We start from the raw sequence: 17,426 nt of genomic DNA, 5'->3' as shown, positions 1-17,426 counted from the left end.
AGAATACTCATTCTGCTCATTCCTGCCACCTAGTGGTTGTCTGAAATTTTGAATCCAGGTATATATGGCACCCTTGTTCGAAATGTGTAAATTTATAATCTGTATTAATTGCACCTGTTTCTTCTACTGCCATTTAAAGTCTACTGACTTAATTTTTTAATTTTTAAAAAAGACACATAGGTCATGAACCGCTGTTGAAAGATAACGGGATGCACGGCGGAACAAGAAGCTGTTGGAAAATTAAGGGGGGGGGAGAGAAAACCGGCGGATCTACTTCCGGCGCTCTATGGAACTACTTCCTCTCCCCGCCCCCCCCCTTTCATTGATCTCCTGAGAGAGCGGAAGTGTTTTTGTTTTGGTGCCGCTGGGTAGTGTGGGAAGGCCGGTGTCGTCGGTGCGCCAGCTCGCGGTGCCGGAGCCCTGGAGGTGGGAGAGGCTCGGAGGGAGGCAGCCGGCGCGTCCTGCTCGCTCGCCTGGGACAAGGACCGGAGAACGGGGCCGGCGGAAAGTGGCGGTACGTCCTTCGCTTCGCGCCCTTCAGCGGCATTGGAAGCGCTTCCATCTCCCGAGCTGCCCGCCTCAATGGGGTATTGTAGTCCCAGGGACGGACTGAAAGTCAGCCTCGGTCCTGGAGTTTTCCTGCCTACCTGCCTTAGAGAGAGGGGGGGGGAAGCGAGGCGACCCGGCTCCATTCGCCTTTGCTTTGGCCAACCTGCCCCCGCTGGATCCAGAGGAGGGGAGGGTAGATGGGGGCGATTTCCAGCAGCTCCCTCGGAGTTTCCCTCCCTTTCTCTCTCCGTTTCTTAATGCTACATACATACGTAGCAGTATGTATGCATGTATGTATGTATGTCTATACATACATACACACACACACACACACATATATTACGTGTAAACGGGCGATTTCCAGCAGCTCCCTCGGAGTTTCCCTCCCTTTCTCTCTCCGTTTCTTAATGCTACGTGTGTGTGTGTGTATGTGTATATATATATCATATATACATATAGTATATATGTATATATGCTATATATATGTATATATATAGCAGCTCTCTCGGAATTTCTCTTTCTCCATTTCTTAATGCTACTTTTTTTTTTAAGGTGTAAACGGGCGATTTCCAGCAGTTCCTTTGGAGTTTCTCTCTCTTTCTCCCCATTTCTTAATGACACACACACACACACACACACACACACACCCACCCACCCACCCACCCACCACGTGTAAACGGGCGATTTCCAGTAGCTCCGTCGGAGTCTGTCTGTCTGCCTCCTTTTCTTAAGCTACATTTTTCAAGTTGCAAATGGGCTGCGAGGATCCTAATCCTGGGGGGGGGAGGGGGGGGGAGGGAGCTTTGTAGAAGCCGGGCGCCCCTGGGACTCGGTAATTGCCCTTTCAGGGCCAGCCTGCCTGGCATCAGCTGCTGGCTCGCTTGAGATCCATGTTTTTTTAAAACAAAACAAAACAAAAAACAAATTAATTGTAAAGCTGCCTGCTGTGGCCTGACATCAAATTTAAGTAGTTTATCTCTGTCTCTGTCTCTCTCTCTTTTTTTAAAAATTATTCTGTTTTCTTGTTTGCTGTTCTCGCATAGGAATAGAATAGACAGAAGTTGGTTGAAATTTATCAGGCTGGCCATATTTTTCGATGAATTGTATTTCTTGGAGAGTTGAGGGTGGCTGTCTCACAACCTAGCTTTTATGCTGGTGTGAACTCTGGGGTCTGAAATCTGATAACATCTATGCATCACATTTGGGAAGATGTCCTATATATATATATCTATATATCTATATCTATATCTATATATCTATATCTATATATCTATCTATATATATATATATATATCACTTTATATTTGCTTTTATAAATTTTCACCTTACATAGATGTATCTGAAAAAAGAAACATTGGGGGCAATTTAGGGTTCTCATCCTATATGGTTGATGTGTACCCTTCAAATAAATTTAGTGCATCTCAGGTGAATATAATGCATCGGCTGCATAGACCTTTAATCTGAGTCAGAAAACCTCTTCTTATCTTCCCCTTTTCTTTCCTTTATAAATGAAGAAGCATTCTGTGATGGCTCAATGGAATTTAACTATAAACTCAGTAGAAATTCCTATTGTTCAGATCCCCAACTTAAATGATAACATTTGCTGAGAAGGAAAAGAAATGAAGGCAGGATTTGAACATTTTTTAGTTAAAATTATACAGCATGGTTACTTTGGATTGACTTCTGGCATCTATAAATAATTATCTTGGTTTTTCCTTTGGCTTAAGTAGGGCTGAATTATGGGAGTAATTGAAAGTTTAGATTTGATTCAATCCTATTTTACTAATATATTATGAAATAGAATATTCTTTTCTCCCTCTTATTTAGTTCTTGAAATTTGCTTTGAAGATTGGAAGATCTTATGAAGAAGATATGGAAAACATGAAAAATCATTTGGTCATTTTTCTGATGTTTAATTTTAGTAGCACAATCTTAAACTTAATTAAATTAACTCAAGCTAATTTAGTGTCTTTTAAGAAGCATTTCTACCTTTAAGTAATTCATTTTGCTGAGGATGTAACTTGATGTACATATGAACATAAATTTTGCTCAGTTTAATTTAGAACAAACTTTATCTTGCCCACATATTTTATTGGAAATGCATATGTATTATTTTAGGATCGGGTTCTGTTGAATTCACTTATTTCTAGATAAATATGTATGTCACTGGAACTTAATATAATATAATTTGACTATGCTTTTTTGTCCTTAAATACCTTAAGTTGTGGCATTTAATTTGTTTAAATTTTACTTTGTTTTATTATATTGTGTTTTATGTGATATAGTTTTTCATGGGATGTTTGGATTTTGGTTAAGTTGAATATTTCAAAAAGTGATTTAAAGGTTAGTCTAACATGTAAAAGTCTGCCAGGTTTTCATGAACAATTCTATGTTTGATAAAAATTCTGCAAGCCTGTAATTCATCTTTTTCATATATTTTTTTTTTTTAGATTTTGGATTCTTCTGAAAAAGCACTGGAACTCATCTCTCTTGCTTGTGATCCATCCTGTAATCTGCAATCTGTCTGAAGGCCATAGCTCTAGAAAAAATATTTCCTTTTCTGCTTGTAAAAACCAACTCCTCCCATAGCTTTAAAATTCTTCTGGAGAATTCATACTTTATGTTCCTTGAGATTGGAATATTCAAGTACATTTTTGCAGACTAGACAGACATCATAACAGTAGAAGAAATAAGACCTGTTCTATAACCATCAATGTAATATTTAGAAAACCATTAAAATGGACATTTATATTAGAAGGGGGACTGTTTTTTACCAGTGCCTGCAATATAGATAAGCCACTTACTTTTCTTGCAGGCTTTATTATTATTATTGTAGTTATGGCAGCTGCAACAATAGTTCATGATACTTCTGAAGCTGTAGAGCTTTGCACTTTATATGGCTTATACCTTAAACCCATCACAAAAATGAGTATCAGTGTGGCACTTCCACAATTAAAGCAGCCAGGGAAATCCATTTCCAACTGGGAAGTAATGGAAAGGCTAAAAGGAATGGTGCATACTCATCAGTTCTCAACCCTACGGATTTCTAAAAGCACTATGGATTTCATCCGATTTGAAGGAGAAGTAGAAAATAAGAGTTTAGTTAAATCCTTCCTGGCATGTCTAGATGGCAAAACTATCAAACTTAGTGGCTTTTCTGATATTTTAAAAGTGCGTGCTGCAGAATATAAAATTGATTTCCCTACACGACATGACTGGGATTCTTTTTTCCGTGATGCAAAAGATATGAATGAAACTTTGCCAGGGGAAAGACCAGATACTATCCATCTGGAAGGTTTACCTTGCAAATGGTTTGCATTAAAAGACTCTGGCTCAGAAAAACCAAGTGAAGAAGCTCTCATTAAAGTATTCAGCAAATTTGGAGAAATACGTAATGTGGATATACCAATGTTGGATCCATATAGGGAAGAAATGACTGGCAGAAACTTTCATACATTCAGTTTTGGAGGCCATTTGAATTTTGAAGCCTACGTTCAATATGAAGAATATGCAGGTTTCATCAAGGCTATGAATGCTTTGCGAGGGATGAAGTTGATGTACAAAGGTGAAGATGGCAAAGCAGTGGCTTGCAACATAAAGGTGATTGTGGTGCTGAACTCTTCATCGTTTTCAAAAAATCACTTAATTTCAGGCAAATATCCTGCTAATTTCTATTTAGAAACTATTTTTACTCCTTGGAGTGAAAAGAATGGAATGCTGCGACATATTTTAGCAAATCTTCAAAATTACTTATCAGATATGTGTATATTAGCTTGCTACAAATAACCTAGCAGCTATCAGTTAAATTGCAAGAGATAGTAGAGGGAGTTTATAACTTTATAAATGGTAAATTATAATATACATATTACTAAAATACAGTGTCACCAGTAAACTATAAATTTAGGAAATGCAAGTGAAGTAAAAAGTGTATTTTTCTAAGGAAGATAGTTTAAAATACTATTGATAAATATCCATATTGTAATGAACATAAATCCATTGTGCCATTCTTTTGAATATTTGCTTTTTATATTTTTCCCCTGTGTGCACACTTTACAAGCAAAAGGGAAAAGCAATAACAGAATAAATGAGAAGTGGGAAAAACTCTTCAGCTAGCAATCATAACTTATTTATTTAGCCTTCTCATGACTTAGCAAGAGAGCTGTGCAAAGGATATAATGTCTTTGGAAGGTCAGAGCAATTTTTTTTGGCCTCTTGGGTAGAGTTGAAATGTGTAGCTTACGCATTGGAGAGGCTTATTTGGTCCTAAAAGCCTTCCGTAGCAAAAATAAAATAAAAATGACCTACAGTAATTTTCTTTGAAGACTCTAGAGGTTTTGTGATATGAAGATGGTGCTTTAAGCTTTTGCACCTTAAGGCACTTATTTTGTCATCTGAAACTTTCCCAAAGTTGCAGAAAAGGCAAAATGTCACATCTCCTATTTCAAGGTTATATGTTTGAGATTGTTGTAGAAATACTATGGTCCTACACTTGGCTCTTGGGTGATTCATGAGTTATGTATGCTGTATGGAAGTAGACAAAAATAATTTTCTGAAGAATTGCCTCTAGATGAGATGGACAGAACATAAATCTAATACATAAATGAATAGTAATGCTACATAAACAGGCATTTCCCATAGAATAGCTCAAGGGAGCCTCTGCCAAATGCAGAGTATTTGCCAGTAGTTTAAAATTTATATGAGAAACTCAGCTATGGTAGCGATCACACTTGATTTAGAGGTTACCCTTTCTGGGTTTAGATTGTTTGCAGACATTTGCAGTTCTACAAAAAATACAGATAGTTTTCATTTAATGTTAATTGGGAATGAAAACTCCATTATTGAGTGATATAATAAGTTCAAAAACATGTTCAAAAAACATGACACTTAGTGACAGCAGTTCTGGCAGTCCTCATCGTATAGTTAAGTAGGCACATGACCACAACTTGCAACTTACTGCCAGCTTTCACATTGATTTTTCTTGTTGGAAGCTGGTAGAGAAGGTTGCAAATAGTGACCGTAGAATGTTGCAATGCTCATAAATATGAAGACCCGTCATAATTAACGGACAATGGTTCAGCACCACCAAACGTTGAGCACTTGCTGAACAAGTCATTAAATGAGGGTCATCTGGACTCAATTGCAAATACCACTAAATTTAACAGAATTTAGAATTTTATTTGCAGACAGATTATTTGATAGATCCACATGTTAAGACCACAGTAGCATGACAGGGCCTTTTCTATAGTAGCCACATTCTTAGGTGCATAGTTTTATTAGAGACTTGGCTGTGCTCAAATGGATTGTAAAAGGCAGTATATTTCAATCCATTATTAAATCTCTGGATGGTACTCTCTATAGTTTAATGTTTTAATTAAAACTATTTTTTTTTTAATTTTAGTTGGAATTATATTTGATGCTGGTTTGTTTGATCTACATATAATAAATTTCTATTTCAAATTCCTATTTTATATGACATTGATAATTTAGAAATAGTTCAAAATATTTTAAAATATTAGGTTAAAAACTTTTACAGCTATTTGGAACACCATTAAAATAGATGGAGGCTGATGGAGCAATTAAAAAAGGAATAAAAAGTGCTCTGTTAAGAAAATCAAGGTTTCTCTTTTTTCCCCAACAGTAAATATATTTATTTGTTTAATTTAACTGGTTATAAATATCAAGGGAGTCTCTATTGATTGAATAGTTGCATTGCAAAACGATTATTTTCATAGTATTGTTTAAAATTCTCTGTCCTGCTTTCAGTTAGTTCAGAGTAGTACTGTTTTAATCCAGGTCCAGAAAGACTCTCCACTGATCTGAGGTTATTAACTTTAATAAAAATGTTTTTTTCTACGTCTGTAAAAGGTTTCATTTGATTCCACAAAACACCTGAGTGATGCATCAATTAAGAGACGTCAGCTTGAAAGACAGAAGCTTCAAGAGCTTGAAAAACAAAGAGAAGAACAAAAACGTAAAGAAAAGGAAGCAGAGGAAAGACAAAAAGAGGAAGAAAGGTAGGTGTTATTCTTTCATAGGAAATACTATAAATATTAGATTATAACTTTGCCAAATCTAGAAAAATGCATTTATATGTATGTTGGGGATGGTGTCTGTGTTTGTAAACCATAAATATATTTCAAACTAATTTATATTTCATGAGTTTTGTAGGAAAGTATATATCCAGGTATTGTAATTGACCAATTTCAGATTTAATTTAATACGTTGGAAAAATTATATACATCCGTCAGCTATCAGCATAAAATAATATTAGCTTTTGCACATTAAATTAAAGTAAATCTATCTCAGCAAATAAATATATCTCAGTGTGCCAGATATTTTCTTATAAGTAACTTGAGATGTTAAATCTAGATTGATTTCTATCATTCATGTGCATGTATTTAAGATATTAAAGTTCTCTGAAGGTCTACTCTTGAACATATTCAGACTATAGAAGCTTTCAATCTTTCATAAGGCTAGTTTTGAGAATAGTTCTATTGGGCTTCCATCTTGTAAGTGGCATGAAAAGAGCTCATATTCTCTCATTTTTACCTATTTGTCATAAATAACATGTGTTCATGTTTAGGAATGGAGAGATTCAAATAAAATGCAAATTCAAATATAAAATTATGAGAAATGCAAATTCTTGATGTTATTTGCAGAAATGTTATGATACATTGGTTCTCACCATATTTTCTTTAGTAGAAAAACAAGAAGTCTGTATGCCTTGTACTAGACATACAGCAATTTGCTTTTATATGCATTTTACATCAGTAAGGGAAATTGCTTTATCATGTATTTGGTTTGATATAAAATGTATAAAAAGATGTAAACTTGGGACAGTTCAATTAAGGCCTGTAAAATAATTTTACATTACTTTAGCCTTCAAATGATTATGTTTGAATTTCAACTATAAGTAAACATGAACACCTGAAATTGTATCGTAATATGCCTTTCTAGGAAACAGAAAGAACTTGAAGAATTAGAAAGAGAAAAAAAAAGAGAAGAAAAATTGAGGAAGAGAGAGCAGAAACAAAAAGATCGTGAAATACGTCGAAACAAGAAAAGACTTGAAAAACTTCAAGCTGAAGAGCAAAAAAAATTGCAAGAAAAAATAAAACTAGAAGAGAGGAAGCTTCTTTTAGCTCAAAGAAATCTTCAGTCCATTCGACTAATTGCTGAACTACTGAGCAGAGCCAAGGTACCTCTTTTTTTAAGTTTTCCATAGAAAAATGCCCTTCAGCCCAAGAAAAGAATATTTGTAGTGGTATATACTAAATATATACTTACAATTTAACTAAAGATATGCTTGTCATTTATCAGATGCTTTTGATTTCCTGTTTTTTTCCAGTTGTTGTATAAGTCACTATATCAGTTACTAATTTTTATGTCGGCACTGGCTGACTCTCCTGTCTCCTTTTTCCTCTTTCTTGTTTGGAGGATTAATATGCCAGTTGTGTTAGCCTATATTACAAAATCAATCCAATTAAAAACAGAGGTGCAAAAGGGACAAACATCAGGATTGGATATCAAGATCCTCTCTCTTCCAAAATTTCCATTGTTTCAGTTTCCTCAACTGTGGTCAGCAAAACTACTTGTTTGAGTACAGTACACAAGGGTTTAACCCATATTATAATCTTGTCATTACATTAAGGACTTCGGGGTTAAGAAGACCCTTGAGGGCTTTGGTTTAATTTGTCAGCTTCATTGTATCACTTTGTCCCTACTTTAGAATGTGAATACTATAATGGTATTACATGGTATTGAAATTCTAGCAATGCCTTCTAACAATTTTGCCAGGGAGAATAAATCCACTCAGGTAACCTGGTGATGTCTCTAGGTTGGAGATTTCTTCAGGTAAAAGTATATGGAGTAAATAAACTTTTAATCTGATGTCTGAGGTTATTCATGTTAATTCCTAGGCACTGCTTTAGGTTGATCTATTTCAGGAGCAATTGAATTTTATTAAAACTTTACACCAGGGATGTCAAACTCAGGGCCCAGGGTCTGGATTCGGCCCACGGGGTACTTAGATCTGGCCCGTGGGGCCGCCCTGGAAACAGCAAAGGACCAGCCTGTGTTGCCTCTGCCAGCTCAGTCATGGCCCTCCCAAGCTCTGTTTTCACTGGCAGAGGGTTGCAGGAGGCCATCGCAGCCGAAAACTGGGCTCAGGAGTCTGTTGTCACTGTCAAAGTGCTTAGGCTACCACCGATGCCCCCATACGAGTTGAGCTGGCCACGCCCACCCTGCTATGCCGCGCCAACCCCCTGATGCAGTCTTCAATGAAATTGAGTTTGACATCCCTGCTTTACACATTCCACATTAAAAAAAACCTTTTTTTAGATTTACTAAATAAATATGCTTTTGTCTATTCTTTTTTTTATCTGATGCAAAGTTGATTTTATTATGGAATGTATATATTTCTTTTTCTTCAATATTGGTAGGCAGTAAAACTTTTGGAACAGGAACATAGTGAGGAAAAAATCCGCCTTCAGCAGCTGGAAGAGAGGAGAAAACTACAAGAAGCAGAACTCCGACGAGTAGAGGAAGAAAAAGAAAGAGCTCTTGGACTGCAGAGGAAAGAAAGGGAATTGCGAGAGAAATTGCTCAACAACCTTATGAGCAAGAAAATGGAAATAATTCCTGTGAAAAAGTACGACTCTAATACAGTGCAGTGTCCCACTTGGAAAAGCCTTGTAGATGTTCCCCATTGCATCACATCTACCTCAGTGCAGTCCATCTTGTCCCAACCACTCCACATTTGTCAAAGCAGCATAGCAGCTAATGAAAGTTTCCCTCAACCAAAGTACTTAAATGGGAGCTTCCACGAGGAAGGTCTTCAAGACACTATGATCAATATTTGCAACAAAGATAAGGTTTCTGATGAAAGTAGTTTGGATGTCCTTTCCAGTATACCTGCAAATCAGCAACACAATAGCACATTGGATCATGAGAAGATCCTTTATAAGAACTCTCTCCCAGAACAAGGCAAATGCAACAGAGAGCCAAGCAAGGGGAGAAGTCATTCATACAGAGACCGAGATGTTTGTAATCACCAGAGCAAAAATAAAATTGAAAAAAGCAGACACAGAAGAGACTTAAGTAGCGAGGATGAGAAATGCAGAAAAGAAAGGCGTCCTTATAAAAAACATTCAAGAAAGAGTAGCAGTCCTCACCAGAGGAGCCCAGATTTGGAATATACCCGACAGAGACAGACATTTAGTGGCGACAGAGATCAGGATAAAAGAGGCCGCAGCCACAGCCACAAGAGCACCGGGAAGAAACAGAAACATCGGAAGAGATCTTTGAGCAACCAAAGAAGCACTTGGAGTAGGTAATAGAGGAATTATCTTTTTCTAAGGGCTATTTTGGAAAAAGAACTGCAAAGATCTCTGCTTGGTCTGTCTCACAGAGAGAAAGGAAACTGATTTTTTTTACTTGAATGATTTGCAGAATTAAAAAATTCATAACCACCCTTTTCAAAACACATCTTTTTGTGACTTAATTGTCAATGGTTTCTTGGCTGTCGATTTTAATTGTTCTAGCTCACATTGAAACTGTGATAGCCAGATTAGTTTCACTTATTTCCAGTATCCAGTTGGATTCATTTTAATTGGTAATGACTGTAATCATAGCAGTTTCTGTTTAGAAATCGGCATGTGTATGTTTCTAATAAGAAATGTAAACTTGATGAGTTACTACATACTTGATTCGTTAGAACTCGGTAATTCCATGCAGGACTTTTTTGCTATCTCGACTGGTGCTAGAAGCAACCATATTTTTATATAGTGCTGTGATGCCTTCTTTGCTATTTTTGCCAACTGCATTATTTCCTTGACCTTGAATGGCCATGTTGTTTATTCTTTTACAGGTTTTGAAGCTCTGTTCCATTTCAAAGCAAATATTCAGGATTTGGGTGGGAAGGAGACTTCCAAGAAAGTAGATTATAAAATTTCTAATGTATCAATATTTGATTCCCCACCCCCCTAAATGCAGTTTTGAGGCATCTATATTTGAAAGAAGGGCTTTTCAGCTAAGTAATATATATATGTGTAATGTTCAGGTTCAAAGTTATATTTTCACCCTTTATAACTTCTTTGCTTCGAGAAATGAAGCTCAGGAATTTCTCCAAAATATTTTCATAGTGCAAACCAGCTTTCTTACCATTTAATGGTAAAACTGCAAAAGCCATTGCCAGTGAATACAAACTGCTTTGTGATTGGAAATAATAAAGATCTATACATACTCCATTAAATCTGACTTTGTTTGTGTTTGAAGTATTATTGACTTCTACAGAACGCTTAACAGAAATTGGAAATTTGCTGTATTTGTACTTCTTTATTTGTAAAATAATTTGCACAGTCTGGTATTGGGGGCTGCACTTAGTTATGAAAATGGTTTCGGCTTGCAGTGGCTCCTGAATCTTAGAAATGTCATTGGATGGGGAGGTCAAATGTTAATTCTGCAGGAATTAATTGAGCTGCTGAAAATCAGCCATTTAGCAGCATAATCTAAGAACTCAGAACTGAAAACTCCTATTAAATTCAGAGATTTCTATCCAAAGAACATATCAAGGAATATTTATTCATTTATTATTATTTATTATATTTCTATACCGCCTTTCTCCCGTAGGACTCAAGGCGGTGTACAGTCAAGAAAAATATAGACACACAAACATCATAAAATTGCTAATTAAAATTATTATTTAGTTTGGTCAATTAAATAAAACCCAGAATTAGATAACATTTAAAAAATCATTCACATGTTTGTATGTTTAGCCCCGCCTGTTGGAACATCAGGGTCTTGAGGGCACGGCGGAAAGCACGGAGATCAGGGATATTCCGTATCTCCGGGGGCAGTTCATTCCAAAGGATTGGAGCCCCCACAGAGAAGGCCCTCCCCCTGGGAGTCGCCAGTCGACATAATTTGACTGATGGTACCCTGAGTAGTCCCTCCCTGTGAGAACGAACTGGTCGGTGGGAGGCTATTGGTGGCAAAAGGCGGTCTCGTAGGTACCCAGGTCCTAAGCCATGGAGCGCTTTAAAGGTGATAACTAACACCTTGAATCGCACCCGGAAGACCACCGGGAGCCAGTGCAGCTCGCGTAGGAGAGATGTTACATGGGCGTAACGAGCTGCGCCCATAATCATCCGCACGGCTACGTTCTGGACCAGTTGGAGCCTCCGGGTGCTTTTCAAGGGGAGCCCCATGTAGAGAGCATTACAGTAGTCCATATGGGAGGTAACTAGGGCATGAGTGACCGTGCGCAAGGTGTCCCGATCCAGAAAGGGACGCAACTGGTGGATCAGGCGAACCTGATAAAAGGCACCCCTGGCCACGGCCGTCAAATGATCTTATAAAGATAACCGTGAATCCAGGAGGACACCCAAGTTGCGGGCCCTCTCTGTGGGGAGCAAGATCTCATCCCCTATTGTCAGTGATGGTACCAGCTGACTATACCGGGACGCCGGAAGCCACAGCCACTCGGTCTTGGAGGGGTTGTCTGAGCTTGTTTCTCCCCATCCAGATCCGCATGGTCTCCAGGCAACGGGACATCACAGCAAGGGCATCATTGGGGTGGTCTGGGGTGGAGATGTATAGCTGTGTGTCATCAGCATACTGATGAACACTCACCCCAAAACCACGGATGATCTCGCCTAGCGGTTTTACATAAATGTTGAACAGAAGGGGTGAGACGACTGACCCTTGTGGCATCCCACAAATAAGGTGCCTCGAGGTCGACCTGTGCCCCCCTGCCAACACAAACTGCGAACGGTCAGAGAGGAAGGAGGAGAACCACCGAAGCACGGTGCCCCCTATTCCTAACCCCTCCAGCCGGTGCAGTAAGATACCATGGTCGATGGTATCAAAAGCCGCTGAGATATCTAATAGGACCAGGATAGAGGAGCAACCTCTGTCCCGAGCCCTCCAGAGATCATCCACCAATGCGACCAATGCCGTTTCCGTGCTGTATCGTGACCTGAAGCCCGACTGGAACAGATCCAGATAGACAACTTCATCCAGGTATCGGGGTAGTTGTCGCGCCACCACACTCTCAACAACCTTCGCAACAAAGCGAAGATTGGAGACTGGACGATAATTTGATAATATAGCCGGGCCCAGGGAAGGCTTCTTGAGGAGGGGCTTCACAACCGCCTCTTTCAAGGCGGCAGGAAAGACACCCTCAGAGAAGCATTTATAATCCCCTGGAGCCAGCCTCGTGTAACCTCCCGGGAGGCCAGTACCAACCAGGAGGGACACGGGTCCAATAAACATGTGGCAGCGTTAAGCTTGCCCAGAATCCTGTCCACGTCCTCAGGAGCCACAGAGTCAAACTCTTCCCAGATAACGCTCTCAAGACCTGCCCCCGTCTCCTCCCCTGGATCTACCCAATCGGAGTCCAGGCCTTCCCGAATCTGAGCGACTTTATCATGCAGGAATTGTACAAAATCCTCAGCTCGACCCTTTAAGGGATCTTCCCGTACCCCCACCTGAAGTAGGGAGCGGGTCACCCTAAACAGCGCAGCTGGGCGGTTCTCTGCAGATGCAATAAGAGCGGCGAAGTAGCTAGACTTCGCTGCTCTTATCGCCACTAGGTAGGTCTTAATATAAGATCTCACCTGTGTTCGGTCAGATTCAGATCGGCTTGTCCTCCAATCGCTCTCCAGGCGTCTTTTCCGACGCTTCATCTCTCTCAGCTCCTCGGAAAACCAAGGAGCTAGACGAGATCGGAATCGGGTCAGAGGCCGCAAAGGCACAACGCGGTCCAAGGCCCCAGTAGCCGCTCTGTCCCAGGCGACCACCAGGTCCTCAGTCGAGTTGTGAGCCAGAGTCTCAGGAAATGGCCCAAGCTCCATCAGGAACCTTTCGGGGTCCATCAGGCGCCTGGGACGGGTGGAAGTGACTTGAAAGTCCATGTGAAGGAGAGAATGATCAGACCATGACAAGGGCTTGATGTCTATATCCCCTATTCTTAGATCATTCAGCCACTGATCAGAGACAAAAATCAAGTCCAGAGTGTGATTCCCCAAGTGGGTGGGGCCTTGAATTACCTGGGTCAGGTCCATGGCCGTCATGGAAGCCATGAACTCCCGAGCCGTCTCCGACATCTCACCAGCGGATGGCAGGTTAAAATCCCCCCTAACAATAAGTCTGGGGGTTTCCACCGCCACCCCGGCTATAATGTCGAGCAGCTCAGGCAGGACCGCTGTTACGTGGCAGGGAGCCAGGTACGCAATCAGTAGGCCCATCTGAATCCCCCGACCCCACTTCACAAGGAGGGACTCACATATGTGAGTATGTGAATATGAAGAAGAAAGGCAAAGACAATGGCAGCATGTCACACAAAGAACAAAAAAATATGAGAAGATAGCCCCTGCCTTCACTAGAATTGAGCAATTGATTTCATATCCTCCCCCAGGAAGTAAATGCACAGACATCTGAAGAAAGGACTTCATCACGTGTTCCAGTGACAAGAAATAAAATGGCTCAGACTTCACAAGGAAAAAAATGGTTCTGATCAATAAAGATTCTGAAGGCTAAAATTGTATGACAAACAATTGAGGGAGCTAGGTATGTCTATTCAAGAAAAGGATTAGGGGTTGTTAACATATGGCATTGTTAATTAACCAGGAGACTACAATGCAATTGCAGAGTAATAATTTGACTGCCAAGGTACCAGCTCTGCTGTAGAAAAAGCTTGTGTGCTTCCTGCGGTGCATCATAAGAGGATGAGCTGGCTTCGTACCAGAAGGAAAACAGTGGCTCTTCCTGCAGTATTATCCAGGCATGCTCCTTCCCCAAAGCCATCTTGCAAATGGGCATTGCAACTGGGAAAGTTCAGAGCGCAGGATTCTGACTCCCTGCATAGAGCACCAGCTCATCCCCCCCACCAAAGCAGTACCTATTTTATCTACTCGCATAGAACATGCTTTCAAACTAATTAGATGGACAGAAGCTGAGGTAAGTGACAGGAGCTCACCCTGACATGCCGTGCTAGGACTTGAACCGCTGGAGCAGAAACCATCTCCAGCATCATTAAGCCACTGAGTTACCGCACCTCTAATAATATTAGGGGTGATAGGATAGCTGTCTTCCAGTATTTGAGGGGCCGTCACAGAGAAGGGGGGATTGAATTATTCCAAAGTACCAGAGGGCAGGAGAAGAAGTAATGGGTGGAAGCTTGTTAAAAGGATCCAACCTAGAACTCGGGAGAAATTTCATGACACTGACAACTATTAGTCAATAGAATAGCTTGCTTTTCGGATGTTCTATTGCCAGAGGTTTTTAAGAATAGACTGGACAACCATTTGACTGGGATGGTATAACGTTTCTTGCCTTGAGCAGGGGTTTGGACTAGAAGACCTCCAAGGTCCCTTGCAGCACTATGATTCTATGCTATAATGCTGTTCTAATGCTGTGATAGCCATGGGAATAGGCTCATCCCCTGTGGCTCATAGGTTGCATTTCCCACTTCTGCCTTTGATGGTTAATTATTTTCCTTAGCCCACAAATTGCAGATTTTTATGTAATAATAACTTCGGTCTCTTTCCAATAATTCCTAGAGTTTCTTTTAAATAGGCCTTCAGAATTCTATAAAATAGAAAACCTGTTGCCAGTTGGTAGCAGTGCACCTACAGATAGTTTGGCCAACCAAGCTCTCTGCCTTCTCAAAACCTACTATTTTAAAGATAGTCTAATTTATAAAATTAAGTGCGAGAGCTAAGCACCAACCTCTGTTAGAAAGTGGTAACATGAGTGGCTGCAGCATATTGTATAATTCGCAAATATACCTTCCAATCTATATAAAAAATGGACATACAGCAGATTATGTCCTGAGGACCTAAAGAGAGCATTAGGGAACATTCTCATCAGTTTATCTAACTTGACACAAGCATACACACATTGTAGCCATTTTGTAAAAATATCTATAGCATTATCTAAATGTATCTCCCATCCCAAGAAAATTGCTTATTCCCAACATAGGTGTACTGTTGAGAGGCAATCAGCTGTAATATATTGAATCAAACCAAGTTCTGATTTTCTTGGGTGAAAAATTTTCACTAAGTTTTAAAATTTGTGAAATTCTGAAAGCTTTGTATGGGAAAGGAGCCCAAAGGATTTTCATGTGCTTAAAACAGTCCAACACCCAAGACTTTATGTGTGTCTTCAAACTTCTATAATATTGAATATTGTACCATAATAAGATTATCTGGTGCTTTTCCAATAATATTTATGTGGCTGTCAGAAGGAAGAGTCAAAGCCCAAAGGTGCTTTTTCAAGAAGCAACTGGACTTTCTGGTTTTTCTTTGAAGACATTTCTTTTTTTTTCTTTTTTTTCTTTTTTTCTTTATTTCTTTACAACAAAATATTTATTCACACACAGATCGCGACGGGAGCTTTACACAGTACATTAACTTCAGTCAAGATATACAAATAAAAAATAAAATCTACACTAACCTTATCCTTTTTTTTATTCTATTATTCAACCAGATATACCATTGGTCCCAACATTGAAAATATACGGAATCCTTTTGATCTCTCAGAGTTTTTGTTAACCTGTCAGCTTCCACATATTCGATAATTTTTCCCAAAATCAAATCTTCAGCTGGTAGGTCTTTCCCCTTCCAATGTTGAGCAAAACATATTCTTGCTGCGGTTGTGATATGTGTAATCAGACACCATATATTCGTGCCTATCTTATCTGGCCTAATATTTAATAGATAATATTCTGGTTTCAATTGTAATTTATATCCCGTGATTTCTAATATCCACCTCTGTATAAATCTCCAAAATTTGATTACCTTAGGGCAGGTCCACCATATGTGATAGTAAGTACCTATCTCCCCACACTTCCAGTAGTTTGGGGAGAGTCCTGGGAACATTTTGGCTAATCGAGCAGGAGGGAGATGCCATCTATACATCATCTTATACAAGTTTTCTTTGTAAGTGGTTGCCATTAGGAGTTTCAATTGTTTCGTCCATATTTCTTCCCATTTTATCAGTTCAATTGAGTAACCAATATTTCTCCCCCAGGCAATCATTGAATCTTTAACAATCTCATCCCCTATCCAATAGGTTATTAAGAATTTATAGATCTTAGATAATATTCTTGCCTCCTTTCCTAATATAATACTATCTATTTCTTGCTGGATCATATCTATACCACTTTGTTCCTTGTCTTTCTTATATTTAGAGCTGATCTGGGCATAAGACCACCAATCCAATTTTATTCCTTGAAGCTCTAACTCAGTTCTTGTTTTTAAGCAGCCTTGGACGTCCAACAATTCCCGGTAGGATAGGTGTTTTTCTTTATTGTAAAGCGAACTACATGTTGTAGCTTCTAACGGGACCAACCAAGAAGGGGTCGAGGAGTAGAGTTTACCCTTAATTTTCCTCCATGTATCAATTAGGATATTCCTTACATAATGTCCTGCAAAACTCCTATGTTTTTTAACCTTATCTTGCCAAAGAAAATAGTGCCAACCCTGTTGTAGCCCCGAACCTTCCAGAATCAACAACCGTCTTTTTCTCAGCAGGATCCATTCCCCTACCCAAACTAGATTTGCAGCCTGATAATAATAATCCCATTTTGGTAAGCCAAATCCCCCTCTTTCTTTCACCTCTTGAAGCATTTTAAGTTTAATTCTGGGCTTTTTATTTTGCCAAATAAATTTAAGGACACATTGATTTAACTTTTTTAAAAAATTGTTATTTCACTCATCCAAGAAGCTTCTTCAGCTCTGACTGGATGGTGGGGAATGGAAGTCAGAGCTGAAGAAGGTTCTTGGATGAGAAGCGAAACATCTTCAAAGAAAAACAGAAAGTCCAGTTGCCTCTTGAAAAAGCACCTTTTGGACAAACTAATTACCATGATGACT

General features: G+C 39.3%; 1 protein-coding gene across 2 annotated transcripts; it reads left to right on the top strand.

The window, feature by feature from the left end:
- The first annotated feature begins 286 nt into the window (after positions 1 to 286).
- AKAP17A (A-kinase anchoring protein 17A) lies at positions 287 to 10,801 on the top strand. Of its 2 annotated transcripts, none has more exons than XM_034431425.3 (5): positions 287 to 514; positions 3,000 to 4,149; positions 6,415 to 6,563; positions 7,507 to 7,747; positions 8,991 to 10,801. In XM_034431425.3, the coding sequence occupies exons 2-5, from the start codon at positions 3,388 to 3,390 to the stop codon at positions 9,882 to 9,884; spliced, it is 2,046 nt and encodes a 681-aa protein (XP_034287316.2). In that variant the 5' UTR covers positions 287 to 514; positions 3,000 to 3,387; the 3' UTR covers positions 9,885 to 10,801. The 2 variants fall into 2 exon arrangements, with proteins under 2 accessions (XP_034287316.2, XP_034287317.2); XM_034431426.3 differs by having other exon boundaries at positions 348 to 587.
- Positions 10,802 to 17,426: the final 6,625 nt, after the last annotated feature.

Source organism: Pantherophis guttatus, chromosome 5 (genome assembly GCF_059756535.1).
Source record: "Pantherophis guttatus breed Tessera chromosome 5, ASM5975653v1, whole genome shotgun sequence".
NCBI classification, from domain to species: Eukaryota; Metazoa; Chordata; class Lepidosauria; order Squamata; family Colubridae; genus Pantherophis; species Pantherophis guttatus.
This window is presented reverse-complemented; position numbering and strand designations above follow the sequence as displayed.